The following is a 21,354-nucleotide window of genomic DNA, read 5'->3' on the forward strand; positions in this document are numbered from 1 at the left end:
GTTGTATGCCTCGTTATATTACGTTTTGTGTTGTTTTTTTTCAATAAAGACAAAAAAAAGGGGGGGGGGATGAAGATGCTGTAATTCTACCATGTGGCCACTAGGTGTCGCTAATGTACCGTTTAAAAAACAAACACATGACTGTTTCTTTTGTTTCGCTCTCATTTCGGAAAGTGGCGGAAAAAGCCGAAGGCTTCCCATGAGTGACGAAGACAAATCGGAGTTCAGGTGGAAGAAATCTGCCCACAGTTGACTGGTATCTCTTCCCCACAGCTCGGAGTTGCAGCAGGAGGAGACGGTTTGGTTCATTCACAGCAAGTTTTTCCTCTCGGATCCAAGTTTGAGGTTAAACCAGTTCTTTTGTGGAAGTGTAAAAGTTAGAAATGCATCATGGGGTGAATCTGACATCTGAAGATGAGGATGCTGTTCCGGTGATGAAGACAGGTCGTGACAAAACTCAGAGGTACGTCACAATAAAAACACGCAATGCACTTTTTTTAAGTATGTTTAGTTTTAGTGCGTTGAAACAGAAAACTGTGCTGCAGCTGATTCTGTTTTCAGGCAAAGTGTTAAATTATGGATCAACTTTATTTCTGTGAGCAGCTTCCTGAGAGCTCAGCATGGCTGCACCATCTAACTACACAAACACTCATCTGGCTTGTGCTTTATCAAAATATAAATAGATGCACTATTCTTATTTTATCAAACATTTAAAATCGTGTTTAAAAAAAACCCAATGATTAAAAATAGATAAATTAAAAAGACAATTTTAAATAAAGAAGTTGCATTTTCTGTAAAAAAATAAAATAAAAATGTGTGAAACCTAAAGCTGAAATGTTAAAGCTAAAGGAAGTAAAACACTAGCTAAAGGCAAGAAACAGAACAGTAGCTTAAAGCTAAAAGTAGCAAAAGTCTAAGCTACAGTGGTGCTTGAATATTTGTAAACTCTTTAAAATTTCTGCATGAATATAAACTAAAACATCATCAGATTTTCAAATGAGTTCTAAAAGTAGATAAAGAAAACCCAGTTAAACAAATGAGACAAAAATATTATTTATTTATTTATTGAGGAAAACGAGTAGATATTTGTGAGTAGTAAAAGTGTGTGAACCTCTAGGATTATCAGTTAATCTGAAGGTGACATTAGAGTCAGATGTTTTCCATCAATGGGATGATGATCAGGTGTGAGCGGACCTGTTTGATTTGAAGAACAGGATCTTCACAACTTGTTTGTGGAAGTGGATCGTGGAGGAACAAAGGAGATTTCTGAGGACGTCAGAAAAAGAGTTGTTGATGCACAAACATCTGTGAAGAGTTTGGACTCCACCAGTCCACAGTCAGACAGGTTGTGAACAAATGGAGGGAATTCAAGTTCAGGAGTGGTGGACCAACAAAGATCACACCGAGGCGTGTAACAGTCAGCGAGGTCACACAGGACCCCAGGGGAACTTCTAACAGCTGAAGGCCTCTCTCACATTAATGCTGATGTTCATGAGTCCACCATCAGAACACTGAACAACAATGGTGTTCATGGCAGGGTTGAAGGAGAAACCACTGCTCTCCAAAAAGAACATTTCTGCTCGTCTGCAGTTTGTTAACGATCACGTGGACAAGCCAGAAGACTGCTGGAACAATGTTTTGTGGACGGATGATGAGGTTTAAATGAAAAGTGTTATTTATGTTTGGAGAAAGTAAAACTCTGCAGTCCTGCATAAGAACCTTATCCCCTCTGTGGAACATGGTGGTGGTAGTTTCATGGTTTGGGCTGTGTTGCTGCATCTGGGCCAGGACGGCTTGTCATCATTGATGGAACAATGAATTCTGAATTATATCAGAGAATTCTAAAGGAAAATGTCAGAACATCTGTCCATGAACTGAAGAGAAGGTGGGTCATGCAGCAAGACAATGACCCTCAGCAGACAAGATGTTCTACCACAGAATGGTCCAAGAAGAATAAAGTTCATGTTTTGGAACGGCCAAGGCAAAGTCCTGACGTTAATCCAATCCAGATGTGGAAGGACCTGAAGCAGCAGCTAATGTGAGGAAACCACCAACATCCAGAGGTGAAGCTGTTCTGGAGGAACGGGATAAAGTTCCTCCAAATGGGTGAGCAGGTCTGATCAGCAGTGACCAGAAACATGTTGTTGCAGTTATTACTGTACAGGGGGTCACACTACGTACTGAAGGCAAAGCTTCACATACTTTTACTACACATATATGTAACACTGGATCATTTTCCTCAATAAATAAACAACCAAGTATAATATATTGTCTCGTTTGTTTAACTTGTTTCTCTTTATACTTTTAGGATGTGTGTGAAAATCTGGTGATTGTTTTAGGTCAAATTTATGCAGAAACATAAGAAATTACAAAGAGTTCACAAACTTTCAAACACCGCTGTAAGAACGGGTACAGGCTCGCTTAAAAGCAAAAGTAGTAAAAAAGCTAGTTCAAAGTTAAAAGCAGTAGGAAAAGGTTAACTAAAAGCCAAAAGACACCCAATCCCTCACTGCCCCCCGGGCGCTCACACAGCTGCCCACTGCTCCACCTGGGTCCACTCCAGGTGTGCTGGGTAAACGCAGACAACTAACATCATTGTATAGAAACATGCGGTGTTGACAACACACAGCACTTATTTAAAACCAGAGAAAAATAGCTAAAAGCTAAATAGCAGAAGGTTAGCTAAAGGCTAGCAAAAAGTAGTTAAACGCTAACTAAAAGCGTCAAAAGGCTAGCTATAAGCTAAAAGCAGCGACCTTCAGTCGTAGACTGAGACCACCGAGAGAACGCCACAGGAAGTCCTTCCTCCCAGTGGATCAAACTTTTCAACTCCTCCCCCCAATAAAATGAATCCTGCACCACAAACACTTTATTGTTTCTGTCTGCACCGGACCTGTTTTAGACTTTAAATGTCTGAATTGTTTTATATTCTCTGTTATTTTTTTGTCTTGTGTTTGTTCCTTTTGTATTGAAACTCTGGCACAACAATTTCCTGCAGGATCAATAACTTAGTTAAAACCAGCTAAATTCGAGCTGAAACTCGATGTTGAATTAGCATTCATTATTGAGTTATTATAATTCCATCATTAAGGACGTTAAATGATCAAATAAAACTCCCAGAATATATAAATTATAGGGTTGCTGTTGTTTGTATAAGCAAACAATCGCATCTTAAATGGTTTCTAAAGAAAAACATAGGGCATAGGGCAGCACAGTGGTGCAGTGGGTAGAGTTGCTGCCTCTCAGTGAGCAGTTCAAATCCTGATCCAGGGGTCTTTCTGGGTGGAGTTTGCATGTTCTCTCCGTGCATGCGTGTGTTTTCTCCGGGTACTCCGGTTTCCTCCCACAGACCAAAAACATGCATGTTAGGCTGACTGGTGACTGAATTGTCCCTGTGATGGACACCTCTCCCCCAAAGATGATGGATGGATGGATGGATGGATGGATGGATGGATGGATGGATGGATGGATGGATGGATGGACGGACGGATGGATGGATGGATGGATGGATGGATGGATGGTAAAACACAATGTAGGCTGCACTTTGACTTTTAGAGTAAATAAAAAGCAACGTCTGAAATAAACAGAACTTACAGAAAGTTCTGAATATTTTATTACAAACATTTCGTTCTGCTCGTTCTTCTGAGCAGATGTTGCACACTCCATGATTTAACTGCTCTACCTTCATCTTCGCCTCCTCTTCCTCCCATTGACGCTGTCGAACAGGAGCTCAGTCTTCATGTGACCGTATCATAAAACAGATGTTCAGCTCTAAAACCTCAAACATCCGTCGTTCAGAAACTATAAACCTTTGAAAAACATTTTGTCCTCATGAACTGGTCCAGTCTTCAAAATGTCTTCTTGTTTGTTAAAACATCTGTAAAAAAAACATACAAATAAACAGAAAAATAACAACAAGACAACGTGGGGTGAAAAGAGATGACGTATGATCACGACAGAACAGCTGCAAAATAATTACTGATCATTAAAATGCACAAAATAACAACAAGACAAAACTGAGATTAAATATAAAACTAAACCAAATATTTGAACCTTACTTAAAACAATGACATAATTCACACACACACACACACACTTCTGCAGCACCTTGCTGCTGTCAGATGGTTTTCGTCTCGCTGCAGCTCATGTGAGCACAAATGACGGAACAATCAGATTAAACTCGTTCAGTAAGAGGATTGAGGAGCGTCTCAAGTCAGATTACTCCTCTTTAAAACAACATTAGCTGAACACCTGAATCCTCGGGTCTTTTCCCACATTCTGCAATTAGAGCCTTTATAGGATTAGAGTGTCACGTTTAAACTGCACTTCACCTGCCGGCGCCGGCTGCAGCCCGTCAGTCCTGCAGGTGTGGAAACAAACCGATGTACGAGCATGGAGCTGGATACCTTCATGTGATGTTACAACATCTCACATGTTAGTGCTCAAAGTGTGTGTTGGGGGTCACTCTCAGCTACTACCACACCTGATTTTATCTTAGTAGCTGTAAAATTCAAGGGGATTGAGCCATTTTTGTGTTTACTTATATAGATTAGCTGTGGAGGCCATCTTGAAATGAGTTGACTCTAAAAGTTAATCAGTTGTATTTGCACATCTAACGATCATTGTCTGAAAGTTTTATTACAGTCCGTCCAGTGGTTCATGAAATATTTTGCTAAAAGACAAACTGGGGCTTTCAATGGCTTAAAGCCTACCTGCAGCCAGCCTGGTTGTGAGTGTCAGTGCACGGATCTGTTCCTGGACAACAACAACAAAAAAAACAGTTCCGGGACCGGAAGCACACGATCCGTACAGCTCACGTTTGACCGTGCCCCCATGGCGCCGATAGCTGCGCCCAGAATCGTCCTCTCTCTTGTAACTTAGCGGAACAACTGCGCATGCGCAGTTTTTAATGAATCTATGGATTCGATTCTTGCGCCCCAGGGGCCGGAAATACGTCACTAATCAGACAACGCTTTTGAAAGAAACAACTTAATTCATCATTAACTATTAAATATTTATCTTACACAACTAAAATGAATATGTACATATTTAAAAAATATATATATATTTTTTTATTATTTCATTTTTATTTAATTTTTTAAGTCTTCAATGTAAAATGGTGAGTGGTTCCAGTGGGTGGGTGGCGCCCGTGCGCCCCCTACTGACGAGCCACCGCTGCTGGGTGGACTTCAGCAGCTGCTGCTAAAAATCCTGTGCAATGTGTCACCATCAGAGTATGTTTACTGGGTTACTCTCAGCTACTACCACACCTATTTATACCTGAATATCTGTAAAACTGGCTTTCATCAGTTTGTTAGGATCACTTTGCTGTGGCGGCCATTTTGAATCTGGCGGCCTCCAGTTGTTAATCAGCTGTAGACGTCAAATCCATTGTATAATTTGCCAAGGGGTTCATGTGATATTTCGCTAACAGGACAGGTAAACAAGCACCAGACATGGACAGAAGCTTCAGCAGCAGACGAAGCTGAGACAAATCCAGATGTGATCCGAGTTCGCTCAAATTCACTCGTTGCTAAGCGATGCCAATAAATAAATCAACATCTGCCACCAGAACAGGATCAGATCCAGATGTTCTGCCTCTGATGTGAACATTTATTTTGAAAAGTGTTTCTGGAGCGTCTGAGCGTCCTAACATGTCACAATACGCTTTTTAAACTTTGATGGGAGTGTTGTTATTAATTCATCCGCTCAGAGACCCGGGGTAGATTCAGTGTGTGCGTGTGTGTGTGTGTGTGTGTTTGTGTGTGTGTGTGTGTGTGTGTTTACGCTTGGAGAGCAATAAATGAGTGTGTGGGAGGAATTTGTGCTTCGGCCGCAGTTTTTATTTAAATTAATTTATTTCTCTGCAGCTTGAACATCTGCAGAAAGTAAATTAAGTGTTTCTGAGCAGATAAATAAAAAAATCTGACGTTTACAATGTTTGATAAGAGCTCGATCATTCCATGAAGGAAATCGTGTCTGCCTTTTTCAGTTTTGGACTTTAAACTAATAAAGTTGTAGCCATTTGAGTCATGAAAATAAAATAACTTGAGACCTCACACAATATTAAAAACTGTTACGCTGAGAGAGTGTTGGGATCACAATCATCAGATTTAAGATCAGTGTCTGTAAAATTGACTGTTATCGCCTTTTGTGTGTTTGCTAATGTTGATTAGCTGTGGCAGCCATCTTGAACTGGGTCGTCTTCAAAAGTTTAACACTTGTAGCTGTAAATACAAAGATTATTTCCTGAAAGGTTCATTAAAATCCATCTTGTGGGTCATGAGATATTTCGCTAACAGACAGACTAGGTTGACTCTAACACTTAACGTCAACGTTTTAAGCAAAAATGTATGATGAGTGGCACTTGGAGTATGTGTTGTTTTGTAAATTACTCTTAACTACAACCCAGCTAATGTTTTTTTTTTATATATATATTTTTTTTACAAAAGCCACAACTTTGACAGAAATAAAGCACCTTTGGGATTTTCTAAGCTTAGTAAATTGGGCAGCCATCTTGATTTAAGCTGACTCCAGACTAGTTGTAGACCTTTATGTAATGGTTAATTCCTGAAAGTTTTATTAAAATCCATTCAGTTGTTCATGAGATATTTTACTAACAGACACTCAATAAAGGCGTGATCGCGCACCTTGTTGTTCTGGCGGCGGGTGATGAACACAAACCGAGTTTGGATCAAGCTCGTGATGATCTGCTGCAGAGTTCACTGATTCTGGTGTGTTCTGTGGTGAACGGACAGCTGATCTCAGAACAGACCGGAGCAACACTGACGACGTTACAGGAAAAATGAGAGGCTCAAACATCTGGGGCAAAAAATAAATCTTGTAAGAAACTCCTCGTGGGTTTTTAATGTTCGTTGACTCATCCTGAGGAAAAGAGGACGGATAAACGAGGACTCCATCTCATTCCGGCTTTTATTTGATAATAAATATATTCTAATAAATCTTAAATAAATAAAATTCGTCTAAAAACAAATGTAATAATTATTTTATGTGAACACCTTTTTGTTACTGAAAGCATATTTTCAGAAAAAAAAAACACGTTTAGGTTAAATTCTTCACAAACGCAGACATTAAAAGATAATTTTTAATTGTCAGAATATGCAATAAATAAAATAAAATAAACGTTCAAGGCATTTTGTGGAAAAGAGCACATTGAACAATGAGCAACAACAAACCAGTGAAAGTTTCTAAAATCCTGAAAAATAAAAAATATTAAAAAAGAATAAATGCAACAACAAGAATAGATTTATTACAAAATAGATTAAAGAACTGATTTATAGACGAGATTATTTCTCTCAGTCGAGCTGATTTATGGAACTAAAGAAACCTTCAAGGATAAAAAATGATCTTAGGAGCAAATAAAAAGACCAAAATAATAAAAAAGATGTTTTGAAGAACGATTCAGGAGCAATAAAGTTTTATTGTTTGACAAACATATTTTTATTTTTGCTCCTTCTTTTATAAATCTTCCAATAAAAACTAACATTTAAATCACCTTTTGTCTCTTGTTCGTCGATGTGATGTCATGTTGGTGTTTCCAGCATCTAATCCTACGTTTGAAACAATTTCATAAACTCTTGTGTTTAATTTAATTATTAACGTTCACTGACTGAATGCATATCGCCCGCTGCCTCACCCGTCAGAGCTTTAGACTAAAATCCTCATTTGATGAGAAACAACAGATTTTTAGTCGTTCTGGTGGAATTTTATGCCACATTGTGACAACTTGCACAATCTGAGGTGACCAAAGTGTGGCCCGAGGGCCATTTGCGGCCCTTGGAGTGATTTTGTGCGGCCCATCACTTCAGTTGAAGAATGGTCTAAGTTTGACCCACAGCCTGAAGAGGTTGACGCAGATGTCGACCTTCTTTAGATTTAATGGTGATATTTTTTTTAATTCTTAGGTTTAACAGCAAAACAGATTAAAATAATCCTCTCAAAATGAGCAATATTACGTACAATACAAATATTTAGCTATAATTAATCCCTTTAGCCTAACAAACCCATCAACAGTAGAATTTTGGATAATAATTCATAAAACTTGGCTAAATATAGTGATTTCAAATAAAATAATTCCAGTTGATTTAACAATTGATGGGGAGAAATTGGACATTTTTAAAAGAATATAAAGTTGTATCATCGACATACAAGTTGATCAACTTCCTCAGTGTCCCTTCAAACCTTCCATGAATCTGTTTTAGCGACCGCCAGCTGGACGGTTTTTCAGAACTTCGTTTGGGACATCCATGGTCCAAACGGGTGATTGAAGCTCCACCCCCTGTTTTAAAGAACAGTTACTCATTTTAGGCTTTCGTCTCTGAAAATAAACAAAATGAACTTTCCAAGCACAAGAAAAAAACATAATAGACCCCCCAAAAAATATAATAAATTTAATTATTTAAATAAATAAATAAAAGGTTAATGTTTACGAGGCTCCTGTTCTGGATCTTCAGTAATTTAAATTAAACTTTTAGCCTTTCTCCAAAATATTGTTCAAGTTGTTGAGAGTTTAAAAATGAGGGGGGAAATAACACTTTTTAAGTTTAATCTTTTGTTAAATTCACATTTTTCTGGCCCACGAGTCCTTTCATGCAGTCAGTTCTGGCCCACCTATGAAAACGTTGGACCACCCCTGGCTTGGACCACGACTAATGACTCTCAGCTACTACCACACCTTAATGTCTGTCACATGAACTGGTCTAAGGTTACATCACTGTGGTGGCCATCTTGAATTGGTTTGACTCCAAAAGGGAATTTGTTGAACATGTTCACCCAATTATTGCTTTTTGAAAGTTTCATTAAAGTCTGTTCAGTGATTTGTGAGATATTTTGCTAACAGGCAGCAAAATGAACACAGTCAGGTACAAACACAGTTGGCTGCCTTCGCTGTTTGGCAGCAGGTGCTTTGAAAAGTCAAGTTTAAGTCATTCTTGTTGACATATTTTGATAAAAACAGCAGTAAAATCTGTATTTTTTTGTCTTTTTGAAAATCAATTTTAAAATATTTTGGTAGAAAAATTTTAAATTTGTTTTTTTTTATGCTTTTGAACATCAAAAGTGTTTCAGTCTTCTCTCTCAGGCTGTTTTATACACACGGCTCCAGCCTTACTTCCATTACCTCCGACTATAAGAAAAGTAAAATATATTCTAAAGTTTATTTGAAGGCCTGTTTTGATCTTCAGAAGAAAATAAAGAGGTTGATTTATTTCATACTTTGAGCCTTTTCTCAGTGGAAATCTGCCCCTTTTGTGTTTTTTTGTCGTTTTTGTCTGAGAAACGAGAATCAAGTGAGAAAAACTCCAAGCTGGTCTTCAGAAGGCAGCTGGTTAATTTGTCCACCCCACACCGCTCCCCATCACTCCCAGTGGAAACACATCATTAAACCGCCGGCATGAGAAGAAGCAAAGATTACAACAACTAAAAGCCTTTTCATGGGCGCCTCATTATTTTTTAAAGCCAGAAGAAAGACTCGGAAAGTTCTCATCAGGAGCTGCAGCATCAACATGTCCAGCAGGAGACCATCGCTCCATCGCTCCTTTTTATTCCACGACCAAATGAAGGCGGTCAGAGAAACGGGATCAAACACGTCAAAACAGTTTCAAACCTCGGCCCGTGGAACATCCCACCAAGTGTTCGCTCCTGTTTCAGTCGCAGCTAAAAATACTTTGAGCACAGTTTATTCTACAACTTGTACTTTAATTAATAAAACAAGGAACATTTCAAATTGTTATCGTTTACAAATCAAACTAGAGAAGTTGCATTTCCTGTGAAAATGCAGTTTGAAAGCTTGTTGCAGAATAAATTGCTGAAATTAGCTAAAAACATGCTGAAAATGTAGCTGAAATGGAAGAACAAGCCTAAGTTAGCAGAAGAAAGCAGAAACAACACATATTTGCTGAATTGGGTTTAAATAAGCAGAAATTAGCACAAACATTGAGAAATTAACTGAAAAAGCTGAAATTTGCCAAAAATAGCTAAAAGTAGCTGAAATGACAGAAAGAAGCTTAAAGTACCAGAAGGAAGGTGATGGAGCTGAAATGGGTGCCAAGAATGCAAAATTAGCTGAAAACGCTAAATTTAGCATAAAACAGCTAAATAGTAGCTGAAAAGGCAGAAAAAGCTGAAACTATCAGAAATAAGCTGGAAGGAACATAAGCTGAAATTAGTAGAAAGAAGTTATTTAGGCTGAAAGTTTCATAGATTACCACAAAAAAACTGAATGTATCTGAAAACCGCTAAAATTAACTAAAAGGGTAGTCGAAAAGGTAGAACAAGCCTAAATTAGCATAAGAATGCAGGAAAAATGCATGTTTGGCTAATTAGGCTGAAAGAAGCCAAAATGAGCACAAAATAGTGGGAGTTAGCTGAAAAAAAGCTGAAATTAGCAACAAAAACAAAAAGCTGAAAAGTAGTGAAAAAGGCAGAAAGATGCTGAAATTAAAAGAAGGAAGTGTAAAAAGCATTTTGCTGAATTAGCCTGAAAAAAGTTGGAGTGCAAAAAATGAGGAATTAGCTGAAAAAGCTTAATAAGCATAAAACAGCTACATAGTAGCTGAAATAGTAGAAAAAGCTGAAACTAGCAACTGAAAGGAGCATAAAAAGCTGAAATTAGCAGAAAGAAGTTAGAAGAAGCACAAAAAAGTTGTAGTTAGCTGAAAGAATCTGAAAGGAGCACAAAACAGCTAAAAGACTGCTCAACATAGCTAAAAATATCTAAAATTTGCACAAAGAAGCTGAACCAGAACAAAATGAAAGGAGCAGTAAAAGGTTGTAAACACATCTAAAGATGTGAAGGAGGTAAAATGAGCTCAGTTCATTTTCTATGAGAAAAAAATGGTAGAAAAGGCTAAATATTTCAAAAAGCTAAAGTTGCACCAACACCAAAAGTCATGGCAGCATTGTCCTGAGAGCGCTGAATGTTTTGATTTATGACTTGATGAAATAGTTTGAAAACTGCGGGACGAGGATCGCACCGAAAACACACAGAAGAAAAATGGATCACAACCGAGTGAACGCTTCATAAACATTCACACAATTAAAGAAGAAATAAAATAGTTTTGGACAAAGTTCATGTCGCTTTATAAACTAAACTGAGATGAGCTGTGAGATTTTATTAAATTTATTTTCTGTAAAGCACCTTCAGCTGTCTCTCATCACATCCTCGTTAATTGTTTCGGTCTCAAGCGTGTCAGATTTCCCTTCTGGACAGATTGTTTTTATAAAAAATGGTAGTTTTCTCCAAAACTACTGAAAAATCAAAAATAAAAAGATGATTTCTGCTGTGCACTAAATAAAATATGAGTTTGGTGTAAAAGTCTGAATATGAAACCACATTTTATCTCATATTTACTGATAATAATAATAATTATTATTATTATTATCAGTAAATATTTTTATGGTATCTGTTGATTTTATGGTTTTAATGCTTGCTTTGTTTGTATGTGTTAATGTACAGCACTTTGTCCAACAGAGTTGTTTTATAGTGCTTTATAAATAAAGTTGTGTTGTGTAACAGAGTTTTAGACTTAGATCATCTTATATCTGAGCTGTAGCCATTTTCATCAAACACTGAAAGTAACTTTATGCAGTAAATATCTTTAAAACTGGCTGATTTGCCGCTGTTTGCTGTAGCTGCCTATATTAAATTGACTCAAAAAGACAAGCTGTAGACGTAAATCCTACGATTACTTTGTCTGGAAAACGTCTCACGAACCACAAAACTTTTACAGAGTTGACTTTATTAAAGGGCGAAGTTTTAAAACAGAGCGTTCGTGAACAGTTAAATTGTGAGTTGGAAGGACTTTCAGCTCCAACGCTTAATTTTAGCTAATTTTCTGAAAGACTCGTTAAGGTAAAGCCCTTTTTGTGTTTGCTAACTTTCCTTAGCTGTGGCCGCCAACTTGAACTGAATTAACTTCAAAGGATTTTGTTAAATGGCTCAAATTTAAAGTCCAAACATTATATGAACATATTCTTGGGGCAACATTTCATTTCATCATTTCCATTTTATTAATTTATTTTAATCAAATCTAGGTTGAGTGTTAAATGTACTTCAAAGACAGATCCATGAAAAGTACCACTGTGTATCTTTGTGTCTCGCTCCCTGCAGACATCGCCATGGTGAAGAAGAGTTTGCCCAGCTGGGTCCACCAGGACCCTGACGAGGGTCTCGTCCACGTGAACGTTGGGGGTCTGAAGAGAAGCCTCTGTTCCAGCACTCTGAGGAAATTCCCAGATACCCGACTGGGAAAACTGCTGGCGTGTGATTCAGAGGAAGACATTCTGCAGGTGGGGCGGCTGCTTCATGGGATGAGATGATTCAGGCGACAGGAATGTGACGTTCTTCTTGCCCTGCAGGTGTGTGATGACTATGACGTGCAGCAGAAGGAGTTTTATTTTGACAGGAACCCCGGCCTGTTTCCATACGTCCTCCACTTTTACCAGACTGGAAAACTCCATGTGATGGAGGAGCTCTGCGTCTTCTCCTTCAGGTCTGTTTACTGCCCTGTCACAGAGAAAACGCTGAAGAAGTTGGGACTTTGTACACGTTTAAATGTGTAAATTTAAATTAATTTATTTTCAAAGTTTCTTTTTGGAAACTGCAAATGCCATGTCCTCTAAACTAACCAGGGGAGGGACCATCCTGCTTGTTATCGGCGCACGGGTCCAAAGTAGGCTTCTCTGATGGTATAGGGGTGCATTTGTGCCTCTAGCATGAGCAGCTTCCACATTTGGAAAAACACCATCAATTCAGAAAAGTATGTGCAGATTTTAGAACAAAGTGCGCCCATCCAGATGTTTCCTTCTCCATAAGATCAGCAGTACAAGAGTTCTGCAGCAGCTGCCGCCAAAATACTGTGTACTCAGAGTTATACTTTTTGATACTCGGACTTATACTCTTCTATACTCAGACTTATACTCTTCTATACTCAGAGTTATACTCTTCTGTACTCAAGAGTTATACTCTTCTATACTTAAGAGTTATACTCTTTTATACTCAAGAGTTATACTCTTCTATACTCAAGAGATACTCTTCTATACTCAGTTATACTCTTCTATACTCATTTATACTCTTCTATACTCAGTTATACTCTTCTATACTCAGTTATACTCTTCTATACTCAGTTATACTCTTCTATACTCAGTTATACTCTTCTATACTCAGTTATACTCTTCTATACTCATTTATACTCTTCTATACTCAGTTATACTCTTCTATACTCAGTTATACTCTTCTATACTCAGTTATACTATTCTACTCAAAACCAGAAAGCAAATATTTACAATAATTGATTATGCAGGTGATAAAGGTGTGGTCTAAAGTCTCTGCCTTGGACTGAGAGAGAAACGATCAAAGTCTGGCAGTTTTTCTGATTTATTTAATGATTATTTAAATATTTCTATTTGCTTTTTCCCTTCGTAAAGTCAGGAGATAGAGTACTGGGGCATCAACGAGTTCTTCCTGGACACCTGCTGTAGCTACCGCTACCACGACCGTAAGCTTGAGAGCAGCCGACATCGCAGCTGGGACGACGAGAGCGACGTCAGCAGTGTGGACACGTCCGTGGACGAGATCTCTGATTTAAACAAGTCAGACACTCTGCTGCTCTTTGCTGTATGACTAAATTATGAACCTGGCTCCAGAATTCCCCTTTCAGTGTAATCTTTATGCCATCTTCCTCCTCCTCTTCCTCACAGGGACATGCAGCATTTCCAGGAGGTGCGTTACGGGAACGTCAAAAAGTGTTTGTGGCTGACGCTGGAGAACCCGGGGTACTCCATCCCCAGTAAGATGTTCAGCCTGCTCTCCATCGGAGTGGTGATCACGTCCATCGCCACCATGTGCATCAACAGCATCCCAGAATACCAGGTTGTTAGACCAAGGCTCTGACAAGAAGCTGAGTGTAGCATCAAATCTTGCATTGAAAGGAAACGACTCCCATCTTTCTGTAAACAACAACAAGCAGTGCAAAAAGCATCCGACTGTTAAAGACCCTCTCTGCCTGCAACGTGCATTTAGTGTCCAATATTTACTGCTTCCTAAGAGCTGGAGCCACGGCTTAGTTTATAAACCAATCGATGCTGGAACACAAATAGCAGGCGGGCCGGCTGCGGGGGGCTGCGGGGGGAACTGGGGGTCCACCCCCAGAAAATTTGGAATAAAGTAGATGTCATTTCCTGCATTTTGGTGTATTTTAACAGGTTGTTCAACATCTACGTTTACCTACATTTGTAAACACTCTGCTTAGACCCCCCCCCCCCCCCATCCCCCCTTTACTGGACGGTTCTGTGCTGACTCTTTTCTACTGAATTCACTGTCCGACTCCACGTGAAGCCTCCAGGCACCTCTTCAGTCTGTTCATGGCGGCTGCGTGTAGGCACGGGTCGGCACTGAACCGTCAAGTGTTGGGGGGTAGGAGGCTTGACAGAAACCGAGTGTTTACAAATGTAGGTGAACGTAGATGTTTAACAACCCATTAAAATACACCAATATGCAGGAAATCACATCTACTTTATTCCAAATTTTCTGGGGGCGAAACCCCCCACCCCCAACCCAACCCCATCCAGCCGGCCTGCCTGCTATTTGTGTTCCGGCATTGATTGGTTTATAAGTTAAGCCCTGGCTCCAGCTCTTAGGACGCAGTCAACATTTGACACTAAATGCACGCTGCAGGCAGAGAGGGTCTTTAACAGGCAGTTGTTGTTTACATGAAGGTGGGAGTCGATTCCTTGCAATGCAAGGTTTGATGCTGCACTCAGCTACGTGGCTGCCAACGTATGGAAGTCACTCCATATTATACGACTGCCTGTTAGCTTGGCGCTCACAGAAAAGCTTCACTTGAAGACGCAGCTCTTTGTGATATTAAGAAGCTCGTAAGTGGATGTTGTGTTTAAAATGAGTGTTTATGTAATTATTTTCAGTTCATATATCCATTATAAGTTTTATTCGTTCAAGGCAGTCATATTTGTTCATAACATTATTATTAGTACGCCTGAGAGTTACCGGATCCAAGCAAGCAGTTACCGTAACACACCCTGTCAAAATAAGAGTGTTCCCGGATCCTGTTCCGGCAGGATTCGGCTCAAATTAAGCCCTGGATGGGGCTATTAAAGACCAGTTTGACTGATGGTCACCACATCATCAGCAAAGAAAAGTAACATTTACACAGTGTGTTTGGTTTAAATGTATTTTTACAGCGAAAGAAATATGTTCTGTACAAATCTGAACATTTCCTGAAATGTGCAGTTTTACAGAATAAGAAATCTTTTTTTTTTTTTTAAACAGAGTTTTGACTCTGATGGAAAACTGATGGAGGACCCAACCACCCAGGCTCTGGAGGTGTTTTGCACCGGCTGGTTCACCTTTGAGGTGAGGAGATTAACAAGTGCTGTGTACCAGATTACAGAGCTGATTGATGTTAGCAGATTATTTTACATAAAAAAACAACAACTTTATTTTTCAGGTTGTGATGCGGCTGCTGCTCGCTCCAAACAGGAAGAAGTTCTTTCATCACCCTCTCAACATCATCGACATGGTGTCTGTGGTTCCCATCTACATCACCCTGATCTTTGACCTGACTGTGGGGTCTGAGTCTGAGCTGGGGGACCTGGGGCGGCTCATTCAGGTGACTGCTGTGCACTCGCCCACACACCTTAATCTGCAAGACTGTTTGACGACTGAACTTCAGCTGCGTTTTACCATAAATGATTAAAATAATCTTTGTTTTACAAAAACTCTCTGAAGGTCAGTAACGGGATAATTTACAGAACTTAAAAACGGCTTCTGTTGCACTTTTACCTGCTTGTGGGCGCCGACATTACAACTTCAGTTTGAGGAAAACTTACTATTGTTAATTAAAATACACATTTTTAGAACATTAAACAAATGTAAGGTGAAATATTTTCAGACTACTTCTTTCTGCAGTATAAAAGTTTAATTAACAAACAGGACACTTTAAATAAATAAACAAACAAATATTACAACAGTCATACAGAGAACTTTAGGGGTCTCTTCTAGTTTTATTTCAGGAATTGTTATTAACATCTGTTGAACTAAATATATGTTCACTAACTGATGTGTAAGTATTATTTGGTTCTGACAAGAAGCGTCAATATTTAACCTTGTTTTACTGACTATAAATATATATTTTACAAATATAGTTAGTTATGAATGCTGTACAGTAGTCCCTCACTTATCCTGGGGGTTACATTCCACATACCCCCATGATAGGTGAAAATCTGCAAAGTAGCAACCTTATATTTATTTTAGTATATATATATATATATATATATATATATATATATGTGTGTGTGTATAAAGGCTTTATAAACACTTCCCACACTCCTGCAATGTTCTTAACAATGTTCTAAACTCTCAAAACTTTCTAAATGCTCTAAGAGAGTGCAGCAAAAGACTTATGCTGTGGTTACTGGGCCAATTAGTGCCCATGGGCGGACTGGCCATCGGGAGTACCGGGACATTTCCCGGTGGCCTGGCCCGCTCAATGATCACCAAGGGGGACTAAAGGCTTGATTAGGGTCACGCTTTATTATTTTAAATAAACAATCCTTGATGCTCACTCTGGTAACTGCTTCATTGAAGCTCCCATAGGACAGATCCTACCCCGCCCCCTCCTTTCTCTTTCTGAGGCTGTATGTCACAGGTTGCGTGCCTGCCTGTTGTGTATCTTTGCTCTGCTGTGATAGACAGACTCAGTAAGAGTAAAGAAAGGGGGCCCTCGGAGACCACTGAGCGGGCCAGGCCACCGGGAAATGTCCCAGTGCTCCCTATGGCCAGTCCGTCCCTCAGCACAATGGGCCTTCTGTCAATTAACCAATTGTGCATTGCGTACAATCTTACATTGAAAATCCGCGAAAGAGTGAGTCTGCAAAAGTCGAACCACGAAGTATCGAGGGACTACTGTATACTAAACAAGACTTTGTTAAATTTCTGATAAGAGAAATGGTAAATGGACTGTTTCAAGACACTCAAAGTTCTTTATAGCACAATCTGTGCCCTCATTTACCCATTCATACACTGTATTATATTTTATTTATTTATTTATTTAGCCTTTATTTATCCAGGTTAGTCTCATTGAGCCACGAGAACTCATTTTCAAGAGAGACCTGTTTTTTTTTTAGGGAGCACATAGTGGGGGTTAAGGGCCTTGCTCATGGGCCCAGAGTGGGGCGAATGAGGGTGGGGGCAAGTGTGGGTGTTTCACCTACCCCACCCACAATTTTGATGTTGTCGGGGCCGGGGCGTGAACCGGCGATCTTCGGATCACAAGCCCGCCTCTCTAACCTCTGCGCCACCACTCCCCTATATAACAAATCATTCCAAAGAGACTAATCAGTACTTTATCACATTCTACATAGATGGGACACACATCAGAGACAATGAGGGGGTCAGTGTCTTGCCCAGGGACACTTCGACATGTGACTGCTGGTGGATTTGAACTCCCAACTCTTGCATTGGAGGACAACTTCTCTAACCACTCAGCCACAGTCGCCCCTGTAAACCAGAAACCAGTTAACACAGAATAAGTCCTGTGATTTAATAAGGTTGAGTCAGGTCCTCTGACTGAAAGTAGCCATCAGGGCACTAACGGTCAGTCGTTAGGCTGATGGTCCTCCTTTTTACCTGTGAACAACTAGTTCTGGACGTCACCAGCAAACTGGTTGGTCCACTATGAGAAGGTGTTGCTTATAAGACTGAGTTTGTTGCAGCTCCACAGACTAAAGAAGTCTTTTGGATAAAAGACAAATGGTTCAACAAGAAGAACCCATCCAGATGACCGGACTCGACCTGGTTAGATTTATCTACCTGGATTATTGCGCGTGCATCAGGACTAGTCCTGTGATCATGAAAAACTATTTTCTAAATCTTTTGTTTTGCTAAATTTCTTGCCATAAATGTAGATTTCTGCATGTTACAATTAGTTCTTAAACCAGATTTTAAACTTTTAGAAACTGGACTGTAGCTCTGCAAAGCTTGCTATCAGCCTCCAGAGTTAATTAAATAAATCACTTTGAAGATTTACTCAAAGCAGCACCCAGGTAGAAAATGTTACAGTTTCTAATTCAGAGGCCACGTGTTCTCTCATTACTGCTCATCACCACATACTCACTGAGACTCACCTCCTCGTCCTCTCAGGTGTTCAGGTTAATGAGGATCTTCAGAGTTTTGAAGTTGGCTCGACATTCTACGGGGCTGCGTTCACTGGGAGCAACACTCCGGGTGAGTCAGGACTCCACAGACGGACTTGTCTAATGATCAGTGCCGCAGAGCTTTAGTTTCTGTTCATGCGTCTGCTCACAGGTTGGTTAAACCAGTTCAAGGACTGGCTTACTAAAGGTATACTGTAGCTTCATCCATCCATTCATGTTGATACCCCCCTGATCCTGTGCTGGTCTTGGGGAGCTGGTGCTTTTCTCCAGCAGTCCAGCAGGTGAAAGGTGAGGGACACCTAGGACAGGTAGACCATCACAGTCCGCATGGAGACAACCATTCATGCTCTGCCACACCTAGAGTCACTTAACCTAGGAAGGAGACCAGACTGCACCCCACGCATAAACAAGGAGAACATGCAAACTCAAGCCTGCAATGAGGCGACAGCACAAACCACTGCCCCACCGTGCCGCCTGAGTAAAACGTCACGTTTTCACATGCGATTGCTACCAGTGACGTTCAGTGTTTTTCTGTAGCTGGTTTAAGATGGGCGCTTATGTCATGTTTGAGCGTGCTTGTTCAGTTTTACAATGTTTGAGGTGTATAAAAGAGAACCACGCGCGTGCACAGCCCGTGCACACATGGTTTTAATCATCACAGAAATGTTGTCTGCACCCGACCCCAGATGTGTACGGAGTTGGTAAACACACATTTTTAATTAAAAGGGGTTTCTTTGATAGTTACCAACACAAAGGATTATTTCTTGTAAAATGCTACAAGAATAATGAGGTTTGATAAACAGAAAACTGAAACAAGTTTTAACTCTGTGACATAATGATTATATGAGGCCACTGTTTATATTTTCAGTCGTATTCTTCATATTAATCTATTAACTGCAGCGGGAAAGATTCATTTCTGCAAGTTTGAACTCTTATTGGCTTGAAAGTGTGTAATTTACCATAAATTAGAAAAAAAAACATTTTGATCATTAAATAGATTGATCATTAAAAATAAAATCTGTCACCACAATCTGCAACCGCCCTGCTCCTCCCGGTTCTTTAAACATCTGCAGCTCAGGTTACGGTCCTCCTCATTGATGAAGAGATTTATCTTTGCAGAAATCATTGAACACCGTCTGAACTGTGCACGGAGCAGTTTTTATTTAGAAAGTTGCAGATTTACTGGATTTTGATGCGTTATTTATATTTGAAGCACTTTAATAAATGCTCTGACCTTTGACCTGCATCAGCAGTGCACCATTATATTCAGACTCTTTCCTGCACAACTAGTGTACAAAATCTGAATTCAAGAACTTTAGATCTGGCTTGAATTTGAAACTTTGTGATACAATTTCTAATTAAATGCCTGCTTTTGAATGTGTTGACACGAAACTAAAAGTTGATTTTATTTCCACATTTCTGAACCCAGAGGGACTGAAAGTGACAATCTAGTTAAAGATTTAGCCTCTTAGCTCTGAAATAGTTGAACTTTTCCTCTTACAGACAGAAAAAAGAAACCGCTGTTAAACAGGGTGCATCAAAGTCGTGCACGAGTCTGGGCTGGATGTTATTTTTAGTTGACTAAATTGACCGAGGATGCTTTATTTCTTCTTTGTCCTTAGAGAGTCCCCGGAGAGAGGCTGGATTACAGGACGCTTCGACCAAAGTCTCAGCCCTCCTCTCCTCTTTAAATAGTGGCTCCCACCATCTTTGTCCGTGTTGCACAACAAGAAAAGTGCCTCTTTTTCTATTTTTATGGACTTTGCGCTCCCACAAACCAGCTCCCAGTGTGCTGTTCACTCCTACATATATGAAAAGTCACACGGCTTCCATGCTCAGATGAACGTTTAAGCTGAACAACACAATATTTGACGTGTAATTATCAGATAAAACAGGCAAACCAGCAGATCTATCTTCAGACAAGCCAAAAACATTTTTTGCATGTACATCTTTTCTTCAACCAGTGATGGATTCTAACAGTTCCTCGTGTCGTCTCTGCAGCACAGTTACCGTGAAGTCGGCATTCTGCTGCTCTACCTGGGTGTGGGCGTGTCCGTCTTCTCTGGGATCGCGTACACGGCTGAATGTGACGAGGTAAAGATGTTCCACAGCGACGACTCTGAACCAGAGTCTGCTACAACTCACTTCAGATCAGCAGGATCGCTCTTTTGTTGAGCAAAGATCCAACAGAGGGAATGCGTATCGCTCTTCATCTTCATCATCTGTTTGAGCTCAGAGCATGTGTTGTAAATAACTGTCAGCTACTACCACACCAAATTATAGCTCATTATCTGTAAAATGATCTGAAGTAGACTGTAGGCTAAGGCTGTGGCAGCCATCTTGAATTGGGTTAACCAGATGTAGATGTGCAGTCGGTTATTACTTTGAGTATTCCATCGGATATTTTGCTAACATAACACCAAGTCGAGGTGAAAACATTGTCACCTCTCACCTTCAGTAGCAGACACCAATTAAACATACATCAACCACTGGTTTTAGCCACATGTCAATGTCAATTTATTTCAATTACACATTAAAAACCTCAGTTTACTAATTGGTTTTTCTATGTGAATGTTCCTGTAAAGTGTCCTGAGACAACTTTGTTGTGATTTGGCGCTATATAAATAAATTGAATTGAAAAATTGAATTGAATAATAAGAACAAAAGCTGACCAAAGTGTTTTTTAAGTCAAATAAAAAAATAATATACATCTTGTGCCACTCAGAAAACATAAAAAAATGTTCACAATAAAACACAAGAAAAATCAGCTCTGACTGGTTCTCGTGGATCAAACGCCAAGAGATGAGTCTTGAGCAAACATTTTAAAGTCTCAACAGTCTCAGCGGTTTTTAAATGATCAGATAAACTGTTCCGCAGTTTTGGAGCAGCAACCGCTGGACTTCAGTTTGGATATGGGGACTTCTAGGAGGCACTGGTTGGTAGACCGGAGTGCTCTTACTGGACTGTAGCTGTTAAGAAGATCACATAAATAAGACGGGGCCCGACCTTTTAAGACTTTAAAAACAAGCAATAAAATCTTAAAATCAATCCTGGACAGGAAGCCAGTGGAGAGAAGCCAGGACGGGGGTTGTGTGTTTGTGTTTTCTAGTTGCTGTTGTAGTGAGTCACGTGGGTACGTGTCACTTGTTGTATGACAAATAT

At 39.7% G+C, this 21,354-nt stretch overlaps 1 protein-coding gene across 1 annotated transcript in view; it reads left to right on the forward strand.

Moving 5' to 3' along the window:
- Positions 1-261: 261 nt before the first annotated feature.
- si:dkey-43k4.5 (potassium voltage-gated channel subfamily S member 2) overlaps positions 262-21,354 on the forward strand; it is a 23,301-nt gene continuing 2,208 nt past the window's right edge. The window contains exons 1-9 of the mRNA XM_037679686.1: positions 262-463; positions 12,131-12,309; positions 12,379-12,512; positions 13,447-13,611; positions 13,720-13,891; positions 15,308-15,391; positions 15,486-15,647; positions 18,179-18,262; positions 20,194-20,286. Coding sequence (XP_037535614.1) covers positions 12,139-12,309; positions 12,379-12,512; positions 13,447-13,611; positions 13,720-13,891; positions 15,308-15,391; positions 15,486-15,647; positions 18,179-18,262; positions 20,194-20,286 — 1,065 coding nt within the window. The 5' untranslated portion in view covers positions 262-463; positions 12,131-12,138. The remainder of the gene's footprint in view (positions 464-12,130; positions 12,310-12,378; positions 12,513-13,446; positions 13,612-13,719; positions 13,892-15,307; positions 15,392-15,485; positions 15,648-18,178; positions 18,263-20,193; positions 20,287-21,354) is intronic.

Source organism: Nematolebias whitei, chromosome 7 (genome assembly GCF_014905685.2).
Source record: "Nematolebias whitei isolate Nwh7 chromosome 7, NemWhi1, whole genome shotgun sequence".
In the NCBI taxonomy this organism is placed as follows: domain Eukaryota; kingdom Metazoa; phylum Chordata; class Actinopteri; order Cyprinodontiformes; family Rivulidae; genus Nematolebias; species Nematolebias whitei.